This window comes from Rhinolophus sinicus, chromosome 15, assembly GCF_057876585.1.
Source record: "Rhinolophus sinicus isolate RSI-liver-muscle chromosome 15, RSI-T2T, whole genome shotgun sequence".
Classification (NCBI taxonomy): Eukaryota; Metazoa; Chordata; class Mammalia; order Chiroptera; family Rhinolophidae; genus Rhinolophus; species Rhinolophus sinicus.
The window spans coordinates 95,066,066-95,088,248 of NC_142515.1; the positions used below are offsets into that span (position 1 = coordinate 95,066,066).

At 48.9% G+C, this 22,183-nt stretch overlaps 2 protein-coding genes across 23 annotated transcripts in view; both read left to right on the plus strand.

Annotated features, from left to right (window-relative positions):
* Positions 1–1,963: 1,963 nt before the first annotated feature.
* Positions 1,964–10,419, plus strand: QTRT1 (queuine tRNA-ribosyltransferase catalytic subunit 1). 2 transcript variants are annotated; one of them, XM_019744844.2, is made up of 10 exons: positions 1,964–2,239; positions 2,477–2,545; positions 2,641–2,779; positions 8,288–8,366; positions 8,458–8,573; positions 9,267–9,405; positions 9,648–9,723; positions 9,836–9,945; positions 10,032–10,119; positions 10,205–10,419. In XM_019744844.2, exons 1-10 carry the CDS (start codon positions 1,997–1,999, stop codon positions 10,355–10,357), a joined length of 1,212 nt encoding a protein of 403 aa, XP_019600403.1. In that variant the 5' UTR covers positions 1,964–1,996; the 3' UTR covers positions 10,358–10,419. The 2 variants fall into 2 exon arrangements, with proteins under 2 accessions (XP_019600403.1, XP_019600404.1); XM_019744845.2 differs by having other exon boundaries at positions 9,267–9,366.
* Positions 10,420–12,562: 2,143 nt separating this feature from the next.
* Positions 12,563–22,183, plus strand: part of DNM2 (dynamin 2) — a 79,844-nt gene continuing 70,223 nt past the window's right edge. For 17 of the 21 annotated variants that reach the window (XM_019744863.3, XM_019744846.3, XM_019744849.3 and 14 more), the window contains exon 1: positions 12,564–12,939. In XM_019744863.3, coding sequence (XP_019600422.1) covers positions 12,779–12,939 — 161 coding nt within the window. In that variant the 5' untranslated portion in view covers positions 12,564–12,778. Of the gene's footprint in view, positions 12,940–22,183 lie in introns of all 21 variants that reach the window. The other 4 variants (XM_019744854.3, XM_019744848.3, XM_019744847.3 and 1 more) reach the window with 2 other exon arrangements.

Consider the following 22,183-nt stretch of genomic DNA (forward strand, 5'->3'; position numbering starts at 1 on the left):
GGAAGAGTAAGGAAAACGCCTTAGTTTATTTGATGAGATTATCATAATTTGAACACCAGACTCAGGCAAAGACAACTACAAGCAAGGAAAATTATAGACCAATATAATTTATAACAGAGATGCAAAAATTCTAAATAAAATGCCAAAATATAGAAAAAGATACCATGATCAAGTTGGATTTATCTCAGAAAAGGAAATAACATCTATTAATAACTTAGAAAAGAAAACTTGTCATCAGGCATTTTAAATTGAATGAGACAAATTATATGGTTATCTCTCTATGGAAAAGTGTACAATAAAATTTTATTTATGATAAAAATCTGTGAGTGAACTAGGAATCGACAGGCCCTTTCTTTACTTAATATGGTGCATCTTCAAAAAACCTGCAATAGACATCATATTATGCATAATACTGAAATGTTGAAAACATTTGTTTTAAAATGCCTTCAGGTGTAAGGAGTAACAGAAACGAAAACAGTGAGGAGACGACTGCAATAATCCCAGCAAGAGCTGTTGGTATCTGGACCAGGGAAAGAGCTATGGAGGGGAGTGTGAAGTGGTTGATTCTCTCTAGATTTTGAAAGCACAGCCAGGATTTGCTGATAAATCAGATGTGGGGTGTGAGAAACAGTGAGAGGTCAAGGAGTATCCCTAAGTTTCTGTCTGAGCTCCTGGAAAGATTGAGTTGCTATTATTGAAAAGGGAAAGATGGAAGGGTGTAGCTTGGGAGGTAAGCTTGGGATGGGCAACAATCAGGAGCTCTGCAACATGTAGAGTTTGGATACCTATAGACACCCATGGAGATGTCAAGGAGGCATCTGTTAGGAGATGGGAGTTCAGAAGAGAGGAATAAAATTTGGGGCATTGTCAGTGTATAGAAGTTTTAAAAAGCTATGTGATACAGAGTTATGGAGAATGAACGGTTGTTAAGATTGGGGGAGTTAGGAGCAACTAATGGTGAAATATGATCCAGCCATGGGAAAAATCAGAAAAGTGATGCAGACAATGGCAATGCAAAGGCCCTGAGGTGGGCCTCCTGGGGGGGAAGGTGTTTTCCAGATGTAGTCCCGTGAGACTCTCCACCACCCTGAGAAACTGTCATCATTAACCCAAGGCTCCTGAAGGTCAGAATCTTGCTCAGATCAGCCGTTAGGCCAGTGGTCCTGAGAGGAAGGACTCTGGGCAATGGCGCACTCTGCTGGCCAGGATAACTATCAGCTCCGTTTCCAACAACGATCAGTGTTACGTATTTTTTATATTAGTGGAACACAGTCAGTGCTTAATAAATCCGTGACCCAGCCTCTCATCCCTGTGCAGCATGGAGGTTGGCATTAGTGGGGATGTATATGTAGGTGTACATTGATTGAATAGATATGGCCAGGTTCAGGACCTCAGCCTCCCCTTCTGTAAATCTGGGATTCCTGCTTCATTGAATAAGCTACTGTTGATTGAGCAGGTACTATGTGCTAGGTCCTATTCTAAGCTCTTGGGACAAAGCAATGAACAGGACAGACAAAAGCCTGTGCCAGGCAACGTGTAATGATCTATATACACATCCATCCTCCTAATTCAATCTTCACAATGTCCTTATACCACGATGCTATTATTCGCCCCATTTTATAGAGGAGAAAATTATGGCTTAGAGAAGCTTTGATTGTAGAGCGAGGAAGTGGCAAGAATGGGACTCGAACTCAAGACAATTTAAAATTTTTATTTTTCAATTACAATTGACATACAATATTATATTAGTTTCAGGTGTACAACATAGTGATTAGACAATTATATAACTTACAGTGATCACAAGACAATTTTTGATACGCAACAGTGCTCTGCGGGTGGGAGAGAACTGGCAACCCAGATAGGACTAGCAAACGACCGTAGTTGTTGCCATGGTCCCCCTGACGCTCTCCCAAGATTTGTGACGCATCACACGTCACGTGGCATTAGACAATATGGCGCCGCCCAGAATTCTGCCCACGTGGTTCTGGCAGGCAAGATGGCGGCGGCAGCGAGCCCGACTTCACTTGAGTCGGCCCCGCGGATCTTCCGTCTGGTGGCGGAGTGCAGCCTCTCTAGGGCTCGGGCAGGAGAGCTGCGGCTGCCGCACGGACCGGTGGCCACTCCAGTGTTCATGCCAGTGGGCACACAGGCCACCATGAAGGGCATCACAGCGGAGCAGCTAGACGCGCTGGGCTGCCGCATCTGCCTGGGCAACACCTACCATCTGGGTCTGAGGCCGGTGGGTGGGCTCTGCCTGTCCCGGGAGGTGGCGGTGCTTGGGGAGCCCTTGTGCATTTCCTAGACCCGGGCACTCCTCCAAAAGTCAGTCGACAAACGCTTATTGAGCGCTCCCGGTGGCCCAGGCCTTGTGCTGGGCGCGAGAAAACGGCGGGGACCGAAGTTGGCTATCCCTGTTCCCGCACAGGAGCTCTCAGGGTCGCGCTCACCCCTAACCTGACCCTCCCTTCCAACCTAGGGCCCCGAGCTGATCCAGAAAGCGCACGGTCTCCACGGCTTCATGAATTGGCCCCACAATCTGCTGACGGTGAGGTGGGATCGGGGCCGGAATGCGAAAGCGCTCCTCCGAGGTGGAGCTCCCCAACCCCTCTCCTGACTGCCTTGCGGTGGGGTTTCCCCCAGGATAGCGGCGGTTTCCAGATGGTGTCCCTAGTGTCCCTGTCAGAGGTGACGGAGGAGGGCGTCCGCTTCCACTCCCCCTACGACGGCGACGAGACCCTTCTGAGCCCGGAGAGGTCCGTGGAGATCCAAAACGCGCTGGGTGAGCAGACTCCGGGGAGCGGCCCCTTTCCCTGCCTTTCGGGGATAGAGGTACCGCGGGCCCAGCCCCTTGCGTGCTGCGTGGCTGTGGGCTAATCACTCCCCTTCCCTGAGCTTCATTTGAGCCAACTTAAAAGCGGATAAGCTCACAAGATTCATGTGATGTTGGTAAATCTCTTAGCACAGTGCTTGACATGTAGTAACTTTTATTATTATTACCCTATTGCTATTATTACTCAAATTGCAAATTAATTGAGCAAAGATATGTTGAAATAATGGATTCAACAAGAGGTGATTGGTAAGGCTTTAGGCCCCTCCCATCTCCAACAATATTCCCGAGTTCCTTGATAAGGACAATTAACATTTTCTCAATCTTGTAAAGTGCTAAAGAAACAGGTTCAAACTTTCCCATCTTCTAACCAGATGGTGCTTTTAAGTTCCTCCATAAATTCTTTGGCTTCTACTCATAATCATAGTGCTGGTGTTAACATTATTCATGGAACTTACATCCACAAGGGAGACAGGCATTGGTGAGAACGTCACAGCTAGAAAAGGGACTAAAACAGTACAGATAGAGTGCATTGTATGTTTCTATTTGTGTGGAAAAAACCTACATATATGACTTGCTTTTATTTGCATACAATATCTATGGAAAGAAACATAAGAAACTGTAATATAGATTCCCTGGGGGACAGGAAATGGGGAGCTGGTAGACGGGTGGGCACATTTAATTTTTTTTCCTTTTTTTAACTTGGGGTATAATGAACTTGCAGTCAACTGTGCATATTTAAGATGTGCTCTCTGATAGGTTTTGACTTATGTATCCACCTGTGAAACGTTCACCACAATCAAAATAGAGAATATATCCATCACCCCTAAAAGTTTACTTGTACCCCTTTGTAATTCCTTTCTTGGTGAGCAAGAGACTTTTCACTGAATATCCTGTTATAGTTTTTAAAATTTGGGGGTACTTCGAACATTTGGAATCGTGTATGTATAATTTTTTCAAATAAGTTATTTAAAAATTTCTAAAAGACACGTATAAATTTGGAACTATGACCATGAAGGCCAAGTACACAGAACTATTGGACATGATTCAGTCTGCAGGCTCAGTGGATGAGGAAGAATAAACTAGGTGTCCAAAGGGGAAAATATGTTCTGGAAAGAGGAAGCAGCCAGTGCAAAGGACCTGAGGTAGGACCAAGACTGGCATGTTGGAAGAAAAGTCAGGAGGCCTGTCTGGCTGGAGCAGAATGAGGGAATGGGGAGAGTGGGAGGTGAGGACAAGGAGGTGACTCGGGTATGTCCTGAGGGCCTTGTGAGTTTTGATTTGTCCTTAAAAAAACAATTGAACAAGAATACATTTTGTATACATTTCTAGACAAAAATGTGTACAGTGCCCTTCCCATGACTGTCCTCCATTCATCTCTGTCACTCCCACAGACCACCAGTATTTCTAGTTTCTTATACATTCTTCTAGAGTTTATGTAAATACAAGCAAGTTCAATTCTATTCTAATTTTTCTCATTATGAGAACATGTTATTTATGGCACAGTCTTCTTCTGTAACTTGCTTTTCTTTTATTAAATTCAAGTATATCCTGAAACAGACACAACCTCATCCACCTGTCACCCAGTTTCAACAATCACCAGGTCACGGCCATTATGTTAAATGTTTCATAAAATTTTCCTGTAAAGTCCCCTGGGCCTGCAGTTTTGTTGTAGGAAGTTTTTTGATGATTAATTCACTTTATTTAACATGGTGATAAGGTTGTTCAGATTTTGTGTTTCGTCTTAGATCAGATTTAGTAAGTTGGATTTTTCAAGGAATTTGGCCATTGAACTTTATTTCAACTTTCTTGGCATAAAATGTATGATATTCTCTTATTATCCTTTTAATGTCATAGGGTCTGTAGTGATGTCTCCTTTTTCATCCTTGATATTGGCAACTTGTGATTTCTTATTTATTTATTTATTTATTTATTTATTTATTTATTTATTTATTTTAAGGAGGGCACAGCTCACAGTGGCCCACGTGGGGATCCAACCAGCAACCTTGGTGAAGTACCATGCTCCAAACGACTGAGCTAACCGGCTACCACCTAATTTCTTTTTTTCTTTTTCAGTTTACTAGAGGTTTATTGATTTTGAGTTTGTTGATTTTTTCCAAAAACCAACTTCTGGGGGTGGCCGGTTAGCTCAGTTAGTTAGAGTATGGTGCCGGTAGCACCAAGGTCGCCAGTTCGATCCCTGCATGGGCCACTGTAAGCTGCGCCCTCCTTAAAAAAAACCCCAAAAAACCCAACTTCTGGTTGGTTTATTTTCTCCCTTTGTGTTCTGTTTTGTTTCTTTTCTTTTTTTTTAAACAACTTTATTGAGATATGATGAACATATAATTCATTCATTTAAAATGTACACTCGAGTGGTTTTTAGTATATTCACAGAATTATACAACCATTACCACAATCTAATTTCAGAGCATTTTTATTACCCCAAAAAGAGATCCCATACCCATTATCAATCACTCCTCTTTCCTCCTTCCCCAAGCCCTAATTAATCTACTTTCTGTCTGTATAGATTTGCATATTCTAGACATTTCCTGTAAATGAAATCATACAATGTGTCGTCTTTTGTGAATGGCTTCTTTTACTTAGTATAATGTTTTTGAGGTTCATCATATGATAGTGTGATCAGTACTTTATTCCTCTTTATAGTCAAATAATATACCATTGAACAGTTATGCTTCATTGATTTAAAATAATTGCCATCTTACATCTCCTGTTTATTTTTTAATTAATTAAATTTTTTTTGGCTTTGGTCTTTTTTTTCTAGCTTTTTTTTTTTTTTTTAAAGGCTTTCCTTTTTCTTTTCTTTTTTCTTTTTTAAATTTTATTGGGGAATGTTGGGGAACAGTGTATTTCTCCAGGGCCCATCAGCTCCAAGTCATTGTCCTTCCATCTAGTTGTGGAGGGCGCAGCTCACTCGCCCATGTGGGAATCGAACTGGCAACCCTGTTGTTCAGAGCTTGCATTGTAACCAACTGAGCCATCTAGCCACCCCATTTTTTTTTCTAGCCAGTTAATCGTAGATCATCTGTAATATATCAAACCAAATCCCAGACATCCTATCATTTCATCTATAAGTATTTAAATTTGTATCTTTAAAACATAGGAGTTGGATTTTTAAAAAAACATAACCACAATACCATCATCCTACCTAAAAACAATTCACAATTAATTGACATCATCATATATCTGGCCAGTGTTCCAAGTTCCAGTTGTTTCATAAATGATATATTTTTCTGTCTGTAATCTGTTTACTTCAGGCTCTAAATAATGTGCAGATACTACAATTGTTTGAAAGGTCTCATAAAGCTCTTTCATATATTATGTATATTACATAGTATATAGTTTCTTCTTTTTTTTGCAATTGGCTTCTTGAAGGCTGGTTTCTTTGCCTGTAGTGTTTCACACAGTCTGATTTGTGCTGATCACTTTCCCATGGTGTCGATTAACAGTTTTTCTCTGCCTCCTAGATTTCCTGTAGGTTGGCACATGGATCTAGAGGTTCCAGCCAAATTTAAGTTCTTCCTTTTGGCAAGACTTCACTGCTTATATTTCCATCAAGGGGCGCCTAATGTCTGCCCTTCTCTCCCAATGAATCATCCATGCTTCTTGCCTGGCACCATTATACCATTAGGAGATGCAAAATGGTGATGTTCTAATTCTGTCATTCTTTTTTCATTTATTATCCATATTACTTCTGTAAAGAGAACTGTCTCTCACCTACTCCTGGGAGACCAAGTAGTTCATTTTATGTAAGAAATGTGGGATTCATTCTTTTCCCTTATTTACTAGTTTTTATGGATTGATTACTTAGCATCTCTAGCAGGGACAAACTAATGTTTAGTTTTCTAGGATCACCATGAACTCATGGGTTTAAATGTATTTAATGCATCTCAGTCCACTGCAATTGGATCATTCTTTACTGATTGTCAAATAGCCCCATCTTTGGCTAATGTGGCGTACTGTGATAATTTCTATAATGATACGTATTGGCAATATTTCCTTGAGCTTTTCTAACATATAATATAAAAGTATACAATCCCTAATCTGAAATTCTCAGGGCCGGATTGGTGTCAGAATTTTCAAATTTTAGAAAGATAATAGAGGGTACGTACCATTTATTACACAGCATCTCAGTGGGGCAGTATCCTGTGGTATTACGTGTCACATTTTTTTTTTCCAATTGTGGTAAAACACATATAATATAAAATTTACCATTAACCATTTTTAAGTGTCCAGTTCAGTGGCGTTAAGCAAATTCACATGTTGTACAGTCATCACCACCATCCTTCCCCAGAACCCTTTTCATTGCAAAACTAAAGCTCTGTCCCCATTATACAATAACTCCCCATTCCTTTCCCTCCCCCTGTCCCTGGCAGCTACCCTTCTCCTCTAAGAATTTAACTACTTTAGGGACCTCATATAAATAGAATCATATAGTATTTGTCCTTTAGTGACTGGCTTATTTCACTTAACATAATGGCCTCAAGTTTCATCCGTGTTGTAGCAGGTGTCAGAATTTCCTTCCTTTTCAAGGCTGCATAACATTCCGTTTTATGTCTACATCACATTTTGTTTATCTGTTCATCTGTTGATGGACACTTGGGTTGCTTCCACTTTTTGGCTGTTGTGAATAATGCTATGAACATGGGAGTATAAGTATCTCTTCAAGACCATGCTTTTAATTCTTTTGGGTATATATCCAAATGTGGAATTGCTGTATCATACGGTATACCATTCACTTCACTTTCATTGGATTAACACTTTTTTTCTTTTCACTTTTTAAAATTCATTTTAAGTGTGTTTTTCCAGGACCAATCAGCTCCAAGTCAAGAAGTTGTTTTAATCTAGTTGTGGAGGGCGCAGCTCACAGTGGCCCATGTGGAGATAGAGCTGGCAACCTTGTTGTTAAGAACACGGTGCTCTAACTAACTGAGCCAACCAGCAGCCCCTGGATTAACGCTTTTTGAATCTTCATACTAAATTGGATTTTTGAAAGGGTTTATAACCATCTTGGGTTTTGCTACCAAATGAATGTGCCATAAACATTAGAAAAAGTCTTTTATTTTGAGAAGTGTCTGTATTTTGGAACCATGAAGAAGGTACAGGGATGTCAAGGGATGGACCATGGTTTGTTTAACGAGACCCCTGTTGATGGACACTTGGGTTTCCATCTTGCTATGTTTGCCACACCACGATGAATCACTTTGTACGCACAATGTTTTGTTCTTGAAGGGTAAATTTGCAGAAGTGGGATTTTATTCTATGTGCTGGGGGAGGCAAGAGCAGATATGTATTTTGAAAGCTCCCTCTGGCTGTTGTATAAACAGATTAGGGGGTTATGTGGAAGTCAGCAAGACCCAAGGAGGGACTTCTGGGGTCCAGTCTGTCCCCAACAGGAGGTGGGAGCTTTCCTAGTGATAGTGCCCCATTCTCACCCCTCAGGTTCGGACATCATCATGCAGCTAGACGACGTGGTCAGTAGCACTGTGACGGGGCCACGTGTAGAGGAGGCCATGTACAGGTGTGTGTGTGTGTGTGTGTGTGTGTGTGCGCGCTAGCCTTGTCTCCCTACCACTTCACCAGGTCCAAATTGCTAACTGGTCCTTTTGCAGATCAATCCGCTGGCTGGACCGTTGCATTGCAGCCCATCGGCGGCCGGACAAGCAAAATCTCTTCGCCATCATCCAGGGTGGGCTAGATGCGGATCTCCGGGCCACCTGCCTGGAAGGTAGAGCCATGTGCTGGCAGGAACAGAGCTTGTCACATCGCTGGGGGCCCCACAAGGGCCTGACATGCGATGGTGCTCAGACAGTGGTTGTTAATGGGTGAAACGGCACTCCAAGCAAAAGGAACAGCTGAAGCAAAGGCCGAGGCAGAATGGAGTAGAATGTTTGCAGAATAATAGTAATTCCAATAGTCATCAATTTTGGTGTGTTTACCAGACACTATGCCACGTTCTGATCATGGATCTGATTAAGTTCTGATCCACTGACTTTTCATAACCATCCTGTAAGGTGGGAGCTACCACGTTCCTGAGGTTACAGACCGGAAAACTGAGGCATAGAACTGTTAAGTCACTCAACCCAAGCCAGACAGGTCAGATGTTGCAGAGCTAGGATTTGGGCCCAGGCCTTGAGCTCTAGACTCTACAGCATTAATTGATACACTGAGGGCCTGGGGAACCATGGAGGACTGTTGAGTAGGAGTGTGATAGGAACCGATGGGGAACCATAGAAAAGTCCCAGTAGGACAGGAAGCACAGGCCCATGAGGAGGCTGGAGTGGGTGCCCAGAGGAAGGGTGACAGGACTACACAAGGCTATGGAGATGAAGGAGAGGCAGAGATGGGGACACAGAGGAGGAAGAAGAGGAGCAGTATTTCCTTTTGTCTGGCCACCCCTCACCTTGCCCTGTACCCCCAGAGATGACCAAGAGGAACGTGCCGGGCTTCGCCATCGGGGGCCTGAGTGGGGGTGAGAGCAAGGGCCAGTTCTGGAGGATGGTGGCGCTGAGCACTTCGAGGTTGCCTAAGGACAAGCCCCGATACCTGATGGGGGTTGGGTATGTCCAAAAGGGGGCAGAGAGCCCCCCTTTAGGAAGTGGATTTCTGGGCACCCCCTGCCCAGTGGTATGGGGGGAAAGACAGACCTGCCTGGGAGGGGACTAAGGACGACATGGCCCTCTGCTGGGGGTGGTTCTGAGGGTCTCAGTCCAGGGGGAGTCTGAGGGTCGGGAGGAGGACCTGGGTATGTGACCAGGGCTTGAGGTACTGTGCTCGTCTCCCCCCATGGCCCCACCCCCAGCTATGCCACTGATCTGGTGGTCTGCGTGGCTCTTGGATGCGACATGTTCGACTGCGTTTTCCCCACGCGGACAGCGGTGAGGCTCTGGGCAGTAGAGGCAGGAACCTGGGGGGGTGCTAAAGTGGGTGTGGGGGACAGAGGGTGAAAACATGGTTGACCTGCCTTCCCTCCCCCCTCTCCTCTCCCAGCGCTTTGGCTCTGCCCTGGTGCCCACCGGGAACCTGCAGTTGAAGAAGAAGCATTTTCAGAAGGACTTCCGCCCCATAGACCCCGAGTGTTCCTGTCCCACCTGCCAGAAGTAGGAGAGGATGGGATCTGGGGCCGGGGGGAAGTTGTGGAGGAGGCAGGAACCTACACTGCTGAGCCCTGACCTCCTGTCCCCAGGCACAGCCGGGCCTTCCTGCACGCGCTACTCCATAGCGACAACACTGCCGCCCTGCACCACCTCACTGTTCACAACATTGCCTACCAGGTGGGCCTGTGGCTTGGGTGGGCGAGGCAGGGTGGGGGCGGGGTCTTCAGGGCAGGCGGCTGACACTGACACTTCCACCCCATAGTTGCAGCTGATGGGAGCGGTGCGCGCCAGCATCGTGGAGAAACGCTTTCCCGACTTCGTGCGGGACTTCATGGGCACCATGTATGGGGACCCCACCCTCTGTCCCACCTGGGCCACTGAAGCCCTGGCCTCTGTGGGAATCACACTGAGCTGACCCGGCTTGGGGGACAGGGGGAGGGGCTGGAAGGTATTGAAGGATTTGGTTTTTTATTGTAACTCAGAGTGTGTCTGTGCCTTCTTGGGGCGGTGGCCTGTATTGGTCCCATTCCTGGTCTGAGTGTCATCGCGTCTGATGTCCCTTGCTTCCCTTTGATAGTAGTAACTAATAACCATAGTAACAGCTGGTATCTGGAAACCACTTGGCACAGCCCAGTATGTAGGGAGTGCCCCAAAGTGAGAGCTGCATTCCTTTTCCCGTTGCCCAGGCCCCCCAGCCACTCTAGGGGTGGGCACTCTTGTCCTCCCACTTTTTACAGGTGAGGAAGCAGGCCCAGGGAGGGGAAGTAGCTTGCCCAAGGTCACCACTGAGGAAGTAGCAGCCTGGCTACAGAGCTCATGCCCTTAGCCTTGTCTCTTCCAACATGTGGCTTAATCTTGTCAGAAAACACAGTGATAATGACAATAGGTGTGATCTAGCAAGTGCTTACACTGTGCCTGACCTTGTTCTAAATGGTTGTTATGTGTATTTTATTTTTGCAACTTTATGTTGCATGAATAGCTATGTTCCTCATTTTACAGATGAAGAAACAGGTTTAGGGGAATCAAGTCACTTGGTCTTTATCACCCAGCAAATAAACAGGCCCAGCATGTAACCCAGATATGGTCAATTACAGAGTTGGTGCTTTTAGAAGATAAGGGGTTTTAAATTGAAAAAGTAATACATACGTAGGATCCACCATTCAAATAACATAAAAATGCAACTATTTTGATCAGTTTGTGTATTCCAGAAATTTTCCATGTGTACATATTTTCATGAATGTTGGTATCCTTTATACAGTTCTTTACCTTGCTTTTTTCCCCCTTAGTATTTTTCAAATTGTTTACATGTCAGTACATGAGGAGTTCCTCATCTTATTTATAGCTGCTGCACAGTATTTATTTAACTAGCTCCATGGATGGGCAGTTAAGAGTGTTTCCAGGTTATTCTGCTATTCTAGCCAAGGCTGCAGTGCCAAATCTTGTTGGTCTCCTTTTGCCCATCTCTCTGAGACCTGAAGTTTGGGTCTTGAAGCAGTCATATAGTATAGGCCGCTCTGCCATCCTCCTCTCCAGTGTCTCTGAATCAGCCCATTTTCCCACCTCCATAGCTCCTGACTCCCTACTGGGCTCTTCTGCATTCTCCGAAGTCCTCAGTTTCTCTCTGATCCATCTATGCCCAGGAGGATCAAATCACTTCTTAACATGTCTTTTCATGGACAGAAGATCCGCTGAGTTTCAATAGGTACTTAAAAAGATCATGACGCGAAGTTAAAGAGGCCGGGGAACAACGTTGGATGCGTTAGTCTCATCTAGACGGGTGTGAGCGGAAGGTAATCCGAGGAGAGGATACAGCATTCGCAAAGGCGTGGAGGTGTGACTTTATATAGGAATGAGAGTGGGAGACGACAATGCAGAGCTAGACTGCCTCTCCTTAGGAACCATTAGCATCGCTGAACTCCCACCTTCGAAGCGCCCTGGAACCCCGCGCAGAGAGGTGGTTTGCAAGCCCCGGGCCGAGATGTATTCTGGGACTGGTAGTTTTCTTTAGAGCCAGGAAACCCTCAAGTGCTGATCACCACCGATTTCCACCAATAAGTGTCGCCCTTCGGAGGGTTCGATGGGCCTTAGCCGCTGCTCCAGAAAACTTAATAGACATACATACAGAATACGAGTAAGAACGGGATATTGTTGATTGACAGGTACAGTTCTCAATCAGAGTTAAGATTCGGAGGTTAAAGTCCGCCCTCTTTCGGTTTGTTGGCTAATGGAATGGAGTGATATTTATATAAGCCAATGGGAAATTTTTAGAGAAGTAGGTAGCGTCAAATGACAAACCCAGGTCTAAAGGATCGATCCCTAACATCATTGGCCAGCGTTGTTGACTGGAGGATCTTCTTGCCAATAAAACTGGCAGATTTTCATGCCTCCCTCTAGCAGGCGGAGCCAACATGCCTTTTGCCGAAACACCACCTACCGGCCTTGACATCTCGGTACCCGTCTCTATTGGCTTTCGCATAACAGCGACAGTTCTAACATCCAATGAGCCCGCGAGGCGGTCCCCAGGGGGAAGGCTCACTCAGCCTTAAGTCCGTGCCTCACTTTCATTGGTTCGTGCTCACAAGTGGCAGCTTGGCCGGCCAATTGAGCGTGGCGCGCGGGCTTTGGGCGCAGCCCCGAGGCCCGGGCGGGAGGTCGCTCGGGTCGGGTGTCGGCTGAGAACCGGATGAAGTGGCGACCGTGAGGCCGAGCCGGACCGGGCGTCGCGCCGAGGTCCGGGCGGGCAGGGAGCAACGGCCGCGGACGCCGCGGGGCCGCGTCGTTGAGGGCCGGGGGCGGACGGGGAGCGCTGGGCGCTCGGGCAGGGGCTGCCGGCGCCATGGGCAACCGCGGGATGGAAGAGCTGATCCCGCTGGTCAACAAGCTGCAGGACGCCTTTAGCTCCATCGGCCAAAGCTGCCACCTGGACCTTCCGCAGATCGCCGTGGTGGGCGGCCAGAGCGCCGGCAAGAGCTCGGTACTGGAGAACTTCGTAGGCCGGTGAGCGAGCGCGGCGGCGACCGCGGGCGGGCGGCGGCCTAGGGCGCGGAGGGCGGACCGGGAATGGCGCGCCCTGCGCCGCCGGCGTAACTGCGGCGCTTGCGTGCCTGCGGTGGGGACCGGGACTGGGAGGCGGGTCCTGTTGGACGCCCTGAGTGTAGGGCTCCCTGCAAAGGCTGGGGAGTCGGCGCAGGCCCAAGGAGGGTCTGACCGGCTGGGGGTCAGGGGGTGGGCCAGGAGCTGCAGTGGACCGCTGCCGACTCTGGTCCCCACTTTTAGTGGGTGAATTCTACCATCTGGTTGCCTGTGGGTCACGGATAGGTCTCTCTTCTCTGTCCAAAACCTAGATATGTTTTGGGCCGACCCCTGCGGTCTGGCTGGCTGCTCATTTATCTGGAGCAGTCCCTGCCGTCTGGTTAGCTGTCTCTCTGTCCTGGGTAGACCTGCCTGCCACCACCATTTGGTTGTCCATCTGTCCAGTTCTGCAGGGCAGCCCCCTGCTGTCTGGCTCGCTGTCCAGGATGACCAGTGTAGTCTGGCCGCCCATCCGTGCCCCTGAAAGACTTTAACACTTAGCCATCCTTCTGTTGGGTTACCCCAGTTGGCCTCTGCTATCTGACTGGCTGTCTGGACCTAGGGGAGCCTGTTGTCTGGCTTTCCTGGCCTGACTCTTCAGTTTGGTCTCTGGCAAACACTGGCTCCTCTCTTCCAAGTGGATCCTTTAGTTCCTCTGTCCTAGTGTCTGTCCGTCTAGTCTGCCCATCAGTGCCCTTAACAGCCCCTGTCTGGCCCACCCTCTGTGGTAGGGGGTGATAGGAATTTAGAGAAGAGAAGGGAGTTGAAGGATGAGACTTGAACTACTCCTTTGTCAGTTGGAATTAGGACTCTGGGGCGAATTTTCTCCAGGATTCTTTCCTGGCCCATGACAGGGTGTTCCAGGACCCCGGAACACAGGGGCCAGACACCAAGCTAAAGCCTGCAAATGGGGGGCCCTCTTGAAGCCTGGGAAGGGACTTCTTGTCTGATCAGGCCTCCGTGGTAAGAGCTGGGATAAGGTCTTCCCAGGACAGCCCTGAGAAGCCTCAGTTTGCCCATCTTTTCAGTGGGCAGATTTCACTCTCTGTGCTATTTCGGGGATTCAGGAAGCTAACATAGAGAAGTGGTCCTGTGGCCATTGAGGGCGGTTGATTCTCCCCTCTCCCTTCTTCTGCCTCTTGCTCTTCCGCTTCCCAGATGGGCGGCCACGTTTCCATTCTGGGAAGGACTCCATTTGTGACTGGCTGTCAAATGATAACGTCATAGTCATTGTCATGATTACTGTTCCTGTTATCAGTGTGAAAGAGTAATGTTCATCCAGTAGGCAACCAGGCTGAGTTCTTTCTTGGTTCAGAGTCTTGAGTTCCTTTATGAGCAAGTGGGGTGGAGGTTGTTATCCCCACCTTAGAGATGAGCAGGCAGGCTCAGAAAGGCCCTGCCATTTGCCCGAGGCCACCAGTTTGGTGCTCACTGGAGCCCAGCTAAACATGCGGCCCGGTCTCTGCCTTCCCGGAGGCCTGGGGTTTTGTTCCCACTGGCATGAATTTCCTCCTTTGCTGCTTTGTCTCTGGCACTTTGCCCTCTGTCCACTGTGACAGAAAGGTGTGGGGTCAGCTCGGCCTGGGTTGTGGGCCTCTCTGTCTGTCCAGGCTTCTGGTGGACATCTGCAAAGCTTTGTCCATTTTAGTTGCCTTTGACTTTGCACAGGTTTTTGACCTCTTTGAGCCTTGTTTCCCCCTCCTAAAAATGGGGTGATGGTCCCTCAAGACTGTTGGAAGGATGCAGTGACAAAGTGTGTTGAAAGTGCTTATTTAGCATAGTACCTGGCACACAGTAGGTCTATATGGCCATTATTCACTGTGCTGGTTCCTCTCATATTAACAACAAAAGCTAATCAAAGTTAAAGTGGTCTCAAGTTTCACACAACTTCATTTAAGCCTTATGAGGTTGGTACTGCTATGATCCCATTTTACAGAGCAGGAAACTGAGGCTTAGAGAGCTGAGCACTTTTGCTTGAGCCTGTTAAGTGAGGAATTGGGGGCTTTGAGGGGGAGAGTCTCTCTTCTCTCTCCACCTTTCTTCTGTCCCTCTGCCCTTTGCCTTTCTCTCCCATCCACGCTGGCTTCTGGTGACTGCCAACTACTACTGAGCTGGCTTTTGTAGCAACCTCCTCCCCTAAACCCGCAATGCGACATCCTTCATTAAGAGCATTAATTTGGGGCCTGAGAACCAAAGTTGTCAAAAGGCCTCTCTTTGGGTAGGTGTGTTCTAACAGAACAAATTTCTTATTATTTCTGGAATGTGGGGAAGGCCACTCAGCTACAAAGCCCTGATCCAAGGGGATGGCAGATGGACTTCACTTTGAATTCCACTCCCTACTTCTTTCTGGGCATTTGGTCAAACTGTTGTTTTGTTCTTCTTATTGTGAACCAGTACAGTGGATGCCCCACTGATTTCGAGGAACAGACAAGAGAGGGTCCAAGGTATGTGCCTGGGGGTCAGCACAGGTTGCTCCATTTCATTGCCTCCTCCTCGTGGATTTTCTAAGAATGTGGTTGGAGTGGGAATGACCCAGTTAACTTAGTCCTGTATGGGGATTGCATATCAGTGGCCCCCGGGGCCTAAGTCTGGGTCTTTTGTTTCACCTGCACGGTGTTTAAAATGTTTTGTTTTTAATTAGCTGTCAATATTTAAAAGTTAGATTTTGCATAAAAATCCAGATTTCTGCAGTGCTAACAAACACCGAGAGATCTTTAGAGCTTAGTAGCGTAGGGCATAGGCTCTCGTCCCGAGGCCCAGCTCCACTGTGTTTGGCTGTACCTGTGTACCCATGGTTGCTGCTGTTACAATCAGTGTTTTCTGGCCGCCTGTTCCTATGTCTCACTTGGCACGCGCTGCCTGGATCTCAGAAGCAGCAGCCGCTGGCTGCCTGGTCAGACTAGGACTGGCCAGCCACTTGAGCTGCCAGTCTCCGCCGCTCCCTAGTGCTTGCCCAGGCCCATTTCACATTTGCCTCCTGGCCCTTGGCTTGTCCTGCTCTGCACCAGCAGATACCTTCACCCTTGTGATTTAGCCTCAGGAGCTGGTAAGAGGGGGCTTGGGAAATTTTTCCTTGGTAAAAGAGCTGGAGGAGGCCAGAGTTGAGGCCTCTAACTCCTGAGGCCTGTACGTTTTTCCTCTCTGAGCCTCAGTTTCCCCAGCTAGGAAATGGAGCTGTTAACAATATCTACTCATAGGCCCCATTCAGGCATCCTTGTTAGGTGTGTTTCACCTCTTAGGGCAGATAATGTCACGCACCGGGTGCCCCACATTGAGGGTGGAGTGAGGATTAAATGAGACCATTTAGAGTGCTTGAGAGGGTGTCTAAAACGCTCTGCATTTTTCATTCATTCATTGAAATGTGTTTCTTGCCCTGTTCTGGGGCTGTAGACGTAGCCCTGAGCAAGATAACCGTAACTCCTGCTCTGGGGGAGCTGGCTTTGCCGCAGGGGCCAGATAAAGAAGAAACAGGGTAGAAGGTGATAACTTATGGGGAAAAAAGAGCAGGATTAAGGAGAGCACGTGAAGGGGGGTGGGGGAAGGTTTACAGTTTTAAATGGGGGAGGGGTTAGGGAAGGCCTCCATGAGAAGGGGACATTTGAACAGGGACTTAAGGAGGTGAAGGAAGAGCCACCAGTGGAGATCTGCTGGAAGAGCATCTGAGGCTGTGGGAACAGCCAGTACGGAGGTGCTGAGGTGGAGTGTGCCTGGAGGCTAGTACAGAGGAGGAGATGACGTTAGGGAGGTGTTCTGGTCAGTGTAGGGGGGTGTAGGCCACGGGGAGGGCTCTGAGCTGAGGGACAGCTGCGGGGGGTGTCCTTACTACCTTTTGGGACCTACCTCCTGGGCAAGCTGAGGGCCTCGCCTTTGATTTTCAGCCTGACCTGGATTTTCTCAGTGAGTGGCTCCCATGAATGCCTGTACTAGTCTGGTACACCTAGTACAGAAAAATGTTTCTTTTAACAAGAAACAGCTGCCCGTGGGACTCTACCATCTCCAGCTGTGTTTCCATTTGGTCTTTGGTGATGTGTCCCTCCAGGGAGACATGGCTTCTGCCTGGCAGTGGGTGCTGGACAAATGCAGGATGACCGTTGGCTCATGTCCCTGCCAGACATGGGGCACATGGTCTACCCTTTGGGCTGGTTTGTTCCCTAATGGATCTTAAGTGTTTAAAGCCACTTGGAAATATGGCTGCTATTTCCATTGTCCTTTCTTTGGGGCAAAACCAAATTGCCTTTGCCTGGTGGTCTGTCACACCCAGGTCAGCCACAACAGGGAGAGTCCAGAGGTGCCTGTGGGAATGTGGCCGTCCACGTGCTGCTGCACATTAGTTGAATGATCTCAGGTCTCTGGGCCTCAGTTTCCTCCTCTGGAAAATGGGGATCACAGTGGTCCCTCTCTCCTGGGAGTGGGCCTAGGATCAAATTAGTTAATCCTTGTGAAACATTAGACCCCTGCATTTGGCATAACCCTGGGTCAGGACTCTGAGGGTCAGTTTTTAATTTCTTTTTCATTAAAGAAAAGGAATTCCTAATGACTTTGTTAACATAAGTCACAGTGCATTTTAGCACAAACACTAATTGAGTGCCTGTCAGTGAAAGGCAGACCCAGCTGGGGAATCACATGCACACCCATTCCCCGGGTCCTGTTCCTGGTTTGTTTCTAAGTAGGAACGGTGGCTGTGAGCAAATATTTGGCTCTGAAAATGATTTCCACTCATTTATTTATGGTGGTGGGAAATTGGGAGCAAGAATGCCCTACAGTAGGGAACTGGCTGGACAAACAATGTGTACAGATAACTGTTTGTGAAATCGCTACTCAGGAGTGATCTAGAAGAGGATTTAATGACCAGAAAGCCTTGTAAGACCTGTTAGGTCGCAAACCGAATGGCTTGTGATCCCATCTTGTTCGGAACAGTTGTATTTATGTAGTAAAAAGCCTTGAAAGATGTATGTCCCTGAGCTCCATGTGGGGGTTGTCTCCCCGTGGATTCTTGGTTTGTTTTTGCTCATTTTGGGATTATGTTCATAACCAGGAAGACGACTTTCTCTAAAGTTCAGAGTTATTTGTTTAAGGATAATGGCCTTTGCTACGTACACAGATTGAAATCCCCTGGTAATCAGCCAGGTCAGTCCTGGGTGAGGGCAGAAGATGGTCTCATGGAAAGTTCTGGAGTGAGAGTTTTCAAAGATACTGCGGGAGGAAGGGGCCTGTCTTAGAATGGAACCCATGCCTCTCTGGGTGTTTGCATGTGGCTCAGAGCCACATCTGCCAAGCTTTTGCCTGATTTGAATGAAAATGCCGAAATTACAGGCCCCTTGACTACAGAGAAAAATGGGAACATCAGCTAACCCTTAATTTACTGGGGTTGCCAAGTGCATGCTATAATTAAGCCCTTATTGTGTTAAAACTCTGGAAAAATACAAGCCAATAATGAGATATTTATAGGGCATTAGCTGCAATCTGAATAAAAGAACAATTGCCCTGCCTCCGAAGCTGGATAGAGAGGAAAGACTGCATCTGTGTATGATTGAGTTCCTGTTAGTACTGGTGGTGAGGCCCCTGCTGGGTGCTGGGGGGGTTTCCCTCTTGGAGTTACCCTGGCTTGAAGTCACACAGGGATGAGTGCAGGAGCCAGGACCTGAGCTGGACTTTCCTTATCCAGAGCCAGACAGACACCTGGGGACAGCAGGAACGGGAAGGTGTGGCCATAGCTCTTAGGAGCGGAGTGGACAGTGGACGCCATGGCCCTTGTGTCTAAAGATGGGGCTGAGGTCACAGATTGAGCAGCTTCTGGCGTTTGGAATCGTTTGATTCACTGTGTGTCCAGTTGGCATGATTAACACGTTGCATATGGATCATGAGAATCTTCACGAGGGATTTAAACCCCGCCGTACTCAACATGTTAAGTAGCATCTACTTGGTGCCGGGTGCTGAGGACCCAGTGGGGACAGAGATGGACAGAGATCAGGTGAATGGTTAAATGAGGAAGAATGTTCTGAGGATCAAGAAGTGCATCGAGAATGGTGGGAGTAGTGAGAGGGTGGGGTCTGCTTCAGGAGAGGTGTCGGGGTGGATGCCCTGCAATGGAACCAGCCCCTTGAAGACCCCAGAGAAGCGTGTCCCAGGCAGATGGAAAGGCACGCATGGACGGCCCTGCATACCCGGCCTGCCAGGTGCCGGCTGCACATGTGGAAAAGGGCCTGAGAGGGAGGCAAGAACCAGCAGGCACGTGAGGGTCAGGAAGCTGCCCGTCGGAGGCCTCCTTGTCCTAAATTTTAATTACACAAGTAAACACTGGTGACAGTGTTCTTATGAAAAGGGAAATCAGATGAGGGGAAGAACACACGGCCCACCTGTCCCTTCCTCCCAGCTCTGCGTGGGAACACCATCTCGGTTTGGGGTATAGCCTGCCAGACCCCCCATGCATTTATGTACATATGTACGTGCTGGCAGCTATAGAAGATACACCGCATTGCAGGGGTTCTTGTTTAGTATGTCTCCTTTCCCGAATTGGGATCACCCCATTTATACAATTTGGCAACTTGTTTTCCAACCACTCAAAACATCTTAGAGGTCTTTCCGGGTTGGAATGTTTGTAACGCCGTTGGGAGCGTCCCGGCTGTCCCAGGGCTCGGGAATGGAGGCCAGGGGCCCGCGAGGTCGCTGTGGCCGTCCTGACGGTCGATGACAGCGCCCTCCTTGTGCCATGGTCTGCACTGGGGCCTTGGCACAAGGTGCTCCACTTACTTTGAGGCCAGCAGTGCTGGATCCCTGTTTGTTGATGAGGAAACTGAGTCACAGAGGCTTGCCCAAGGATGATGGGGTGCAGGTAGTCAGACTTGAACCCAGGGCCTCAACCAGCCTGGGACGCCTCCTCCCCAGGCCTGCTGGCCTGCTCGTGGAGGAGCACCCTCACCCCTGGCTTTGTCTGTTCTTTTCAACTTCCTTTTCCCCTGGGCCTGGCTTCGTAGGGTCTAGTTTTCACTCCCCCTGCACTGTCTGTGCCTCAGCGTGGCCTCAGAAGTTTCTAGAACAAGGCAGGGGTCAAGGAGTAATGCAAACCCTTGTGGAGTCCTCGCAGTGCCCATTGGGGTGACCAGTGCTGTGCCTCCCCTCTTCGATTTGCCTCCTTCCGTGGTGAGCAGGGCGTGACTCTGGTTTTCCTCCCGCACTGAATGGCCTTCCCACGTCTTTGAGGCACCTCCATGTGCCAGGCGGAGTACTGCCGGCACATCCTCTTGGGTCGGCCTCATGTCACAGACAAGGCAGTAAAGGGGCAGAATGGGGCAGGCACGTGGGGGCTCTGAGCCCCCATACTTACCCACTTGTCCGCTCAGCCAGTATTTGTCCCCGGTGGAGAATGGCGCCGTCATAGCAAGCAGCAGAGGCTGTGTTCGCATGCGCCGTTATGGTGAGTGAGGCTCCAGGGGTCCTTTTCCTCTCAGAAGGCACGTTTCAGTGCGAAGTGAGTGGAGGCGCGTGCAAGCTGGAGGCCCCGATAGGGAGCCTTGGGACGGGGATGGCGGCCAGGGAAAGCTCCTGGGACGAGGCGGCAGGTCTTTCTGCTGAGCTGAGCGGGGCAGGCAGTTGCTGGTTAGAAGCAGACAGGTGGCCGCTGAACTCGGACCTGTGTGCTCACCTCGCCTGGCTGCGGGCCCCAGCTCGTGCTCACGCCTGTTACCCATCGGGCCTTTCACGATACGAAGGCATCTTTGTTTATTTACCAGCCCCTGGCGATGCATGTGGAGGCTGTTTCCAGTCGTCCAGCCCAGGATTTGCACGTGGACAGGGGATACCTGTGTAGAAGATTGTGGGAGAGGAGGACACGGGGAAGTTGATGGCCAGTACTGGGTGTGTGGCCCTCACCTACCTGGGGATGGTGTCCAGGATGCCACCAAGGAGCTGCATCCCTGGGGTTAAAGGAGCAGCTTTGGAACTGGTCAGCATGTCTGTACCGCCTCCTCACCTCTTCACAGCCTGGCTCGGTGCCGTCACCTTTACCCTGCTCTCCCAGTGCCTGCTGTCACCCTCCACTAGGGGTGTGGGACCGTGAATGGACCGGGGCATGGGGTGCTTCAGGGGCACAGAGCAAGTGCTTGTCTATATGGGGAGGGCTGTAATTTGCCCCGTTGAAACTAAGAGTAATAATAATAACAGGCTAAGACCCCTAGGTTGGCCAGGCATGGGTGTCTCTCTGGGTTGGCTTCCCACCTGTAGGATGGTGCCCCCTCCCCAGGCCCTGCACAGCTACCAGTCAGGTGCCCCATCTGACTCTTGCTTCCTGTCTGGGTGCCCCAGCAGGAGTGGGCACCGCTCTGCCCAGGCATTCTAGCACTCTTAAAACAGAGACTTGAGGTTTGAAGGCAACCTCCCTTCCCCCCAAGTGCCCACTTAGACCAAGAACCAAGGAAAGAAAGGAAGCCCCTGGGAGTTGTTGCTCCTCAGTCCTGGCAGCCCATTAATACCCACCACGGGAGATGCCGTAACATAGTAGCGCCCAGTGCCAGACCCCTCCCCACACCAACTTAAACTCCCAGGAGCCTTCCAGGCACGTGCCAAAGCGTGGAGAACAGCTGCTCTGTTTGTCACGGGAGACCTCCTCTGGTTAAACTTGAATCCACTCAAGCACAGACCCATGGGGCTCTGGACAAGCAGTCAGCAGAGCTGTCCAGGGCTCCGGTGACACTCCTATGTCCAGACGTAGGAGGAGGCGCCCCGGAGACTGTGCCCCATGACACGTTTTCCCAGTGATAAGAATGTTTTGTGGCTGGTAGGCTGGCAGGCGAGCAGAGCAGGCAGGAACAGTCCCAGCTGGGGTTACACCCGCCTGCTGGGTGATACGCCCTGGCACGGCCAGGCCAGCCCCCGCCGGGACACAGGCCCATCTGTCCCAGGCTCAGGACCTTTGTCTTCTGCACTGATGGGCAGGGTCCTTCTGGACCCTTGTATCTGGGCAGTTAGTGGCTTTGAGGATGATGCCTTGAGAAGTTACCTTTTACCTGGCAGGGTGATGAGTGCCAGCGATCTAGAAATCTAGACCAAGGCCTGTGAACAAGGCCAGCAGCAACCCACTCAGCTGGAGAGCCTTCCTGTGGTTTGGGCTGGCATGCCTTCATGTCTTTGCAACACGGAGTTTCCCTGGCCGGGGCGGAAGCCCTTTCGACAG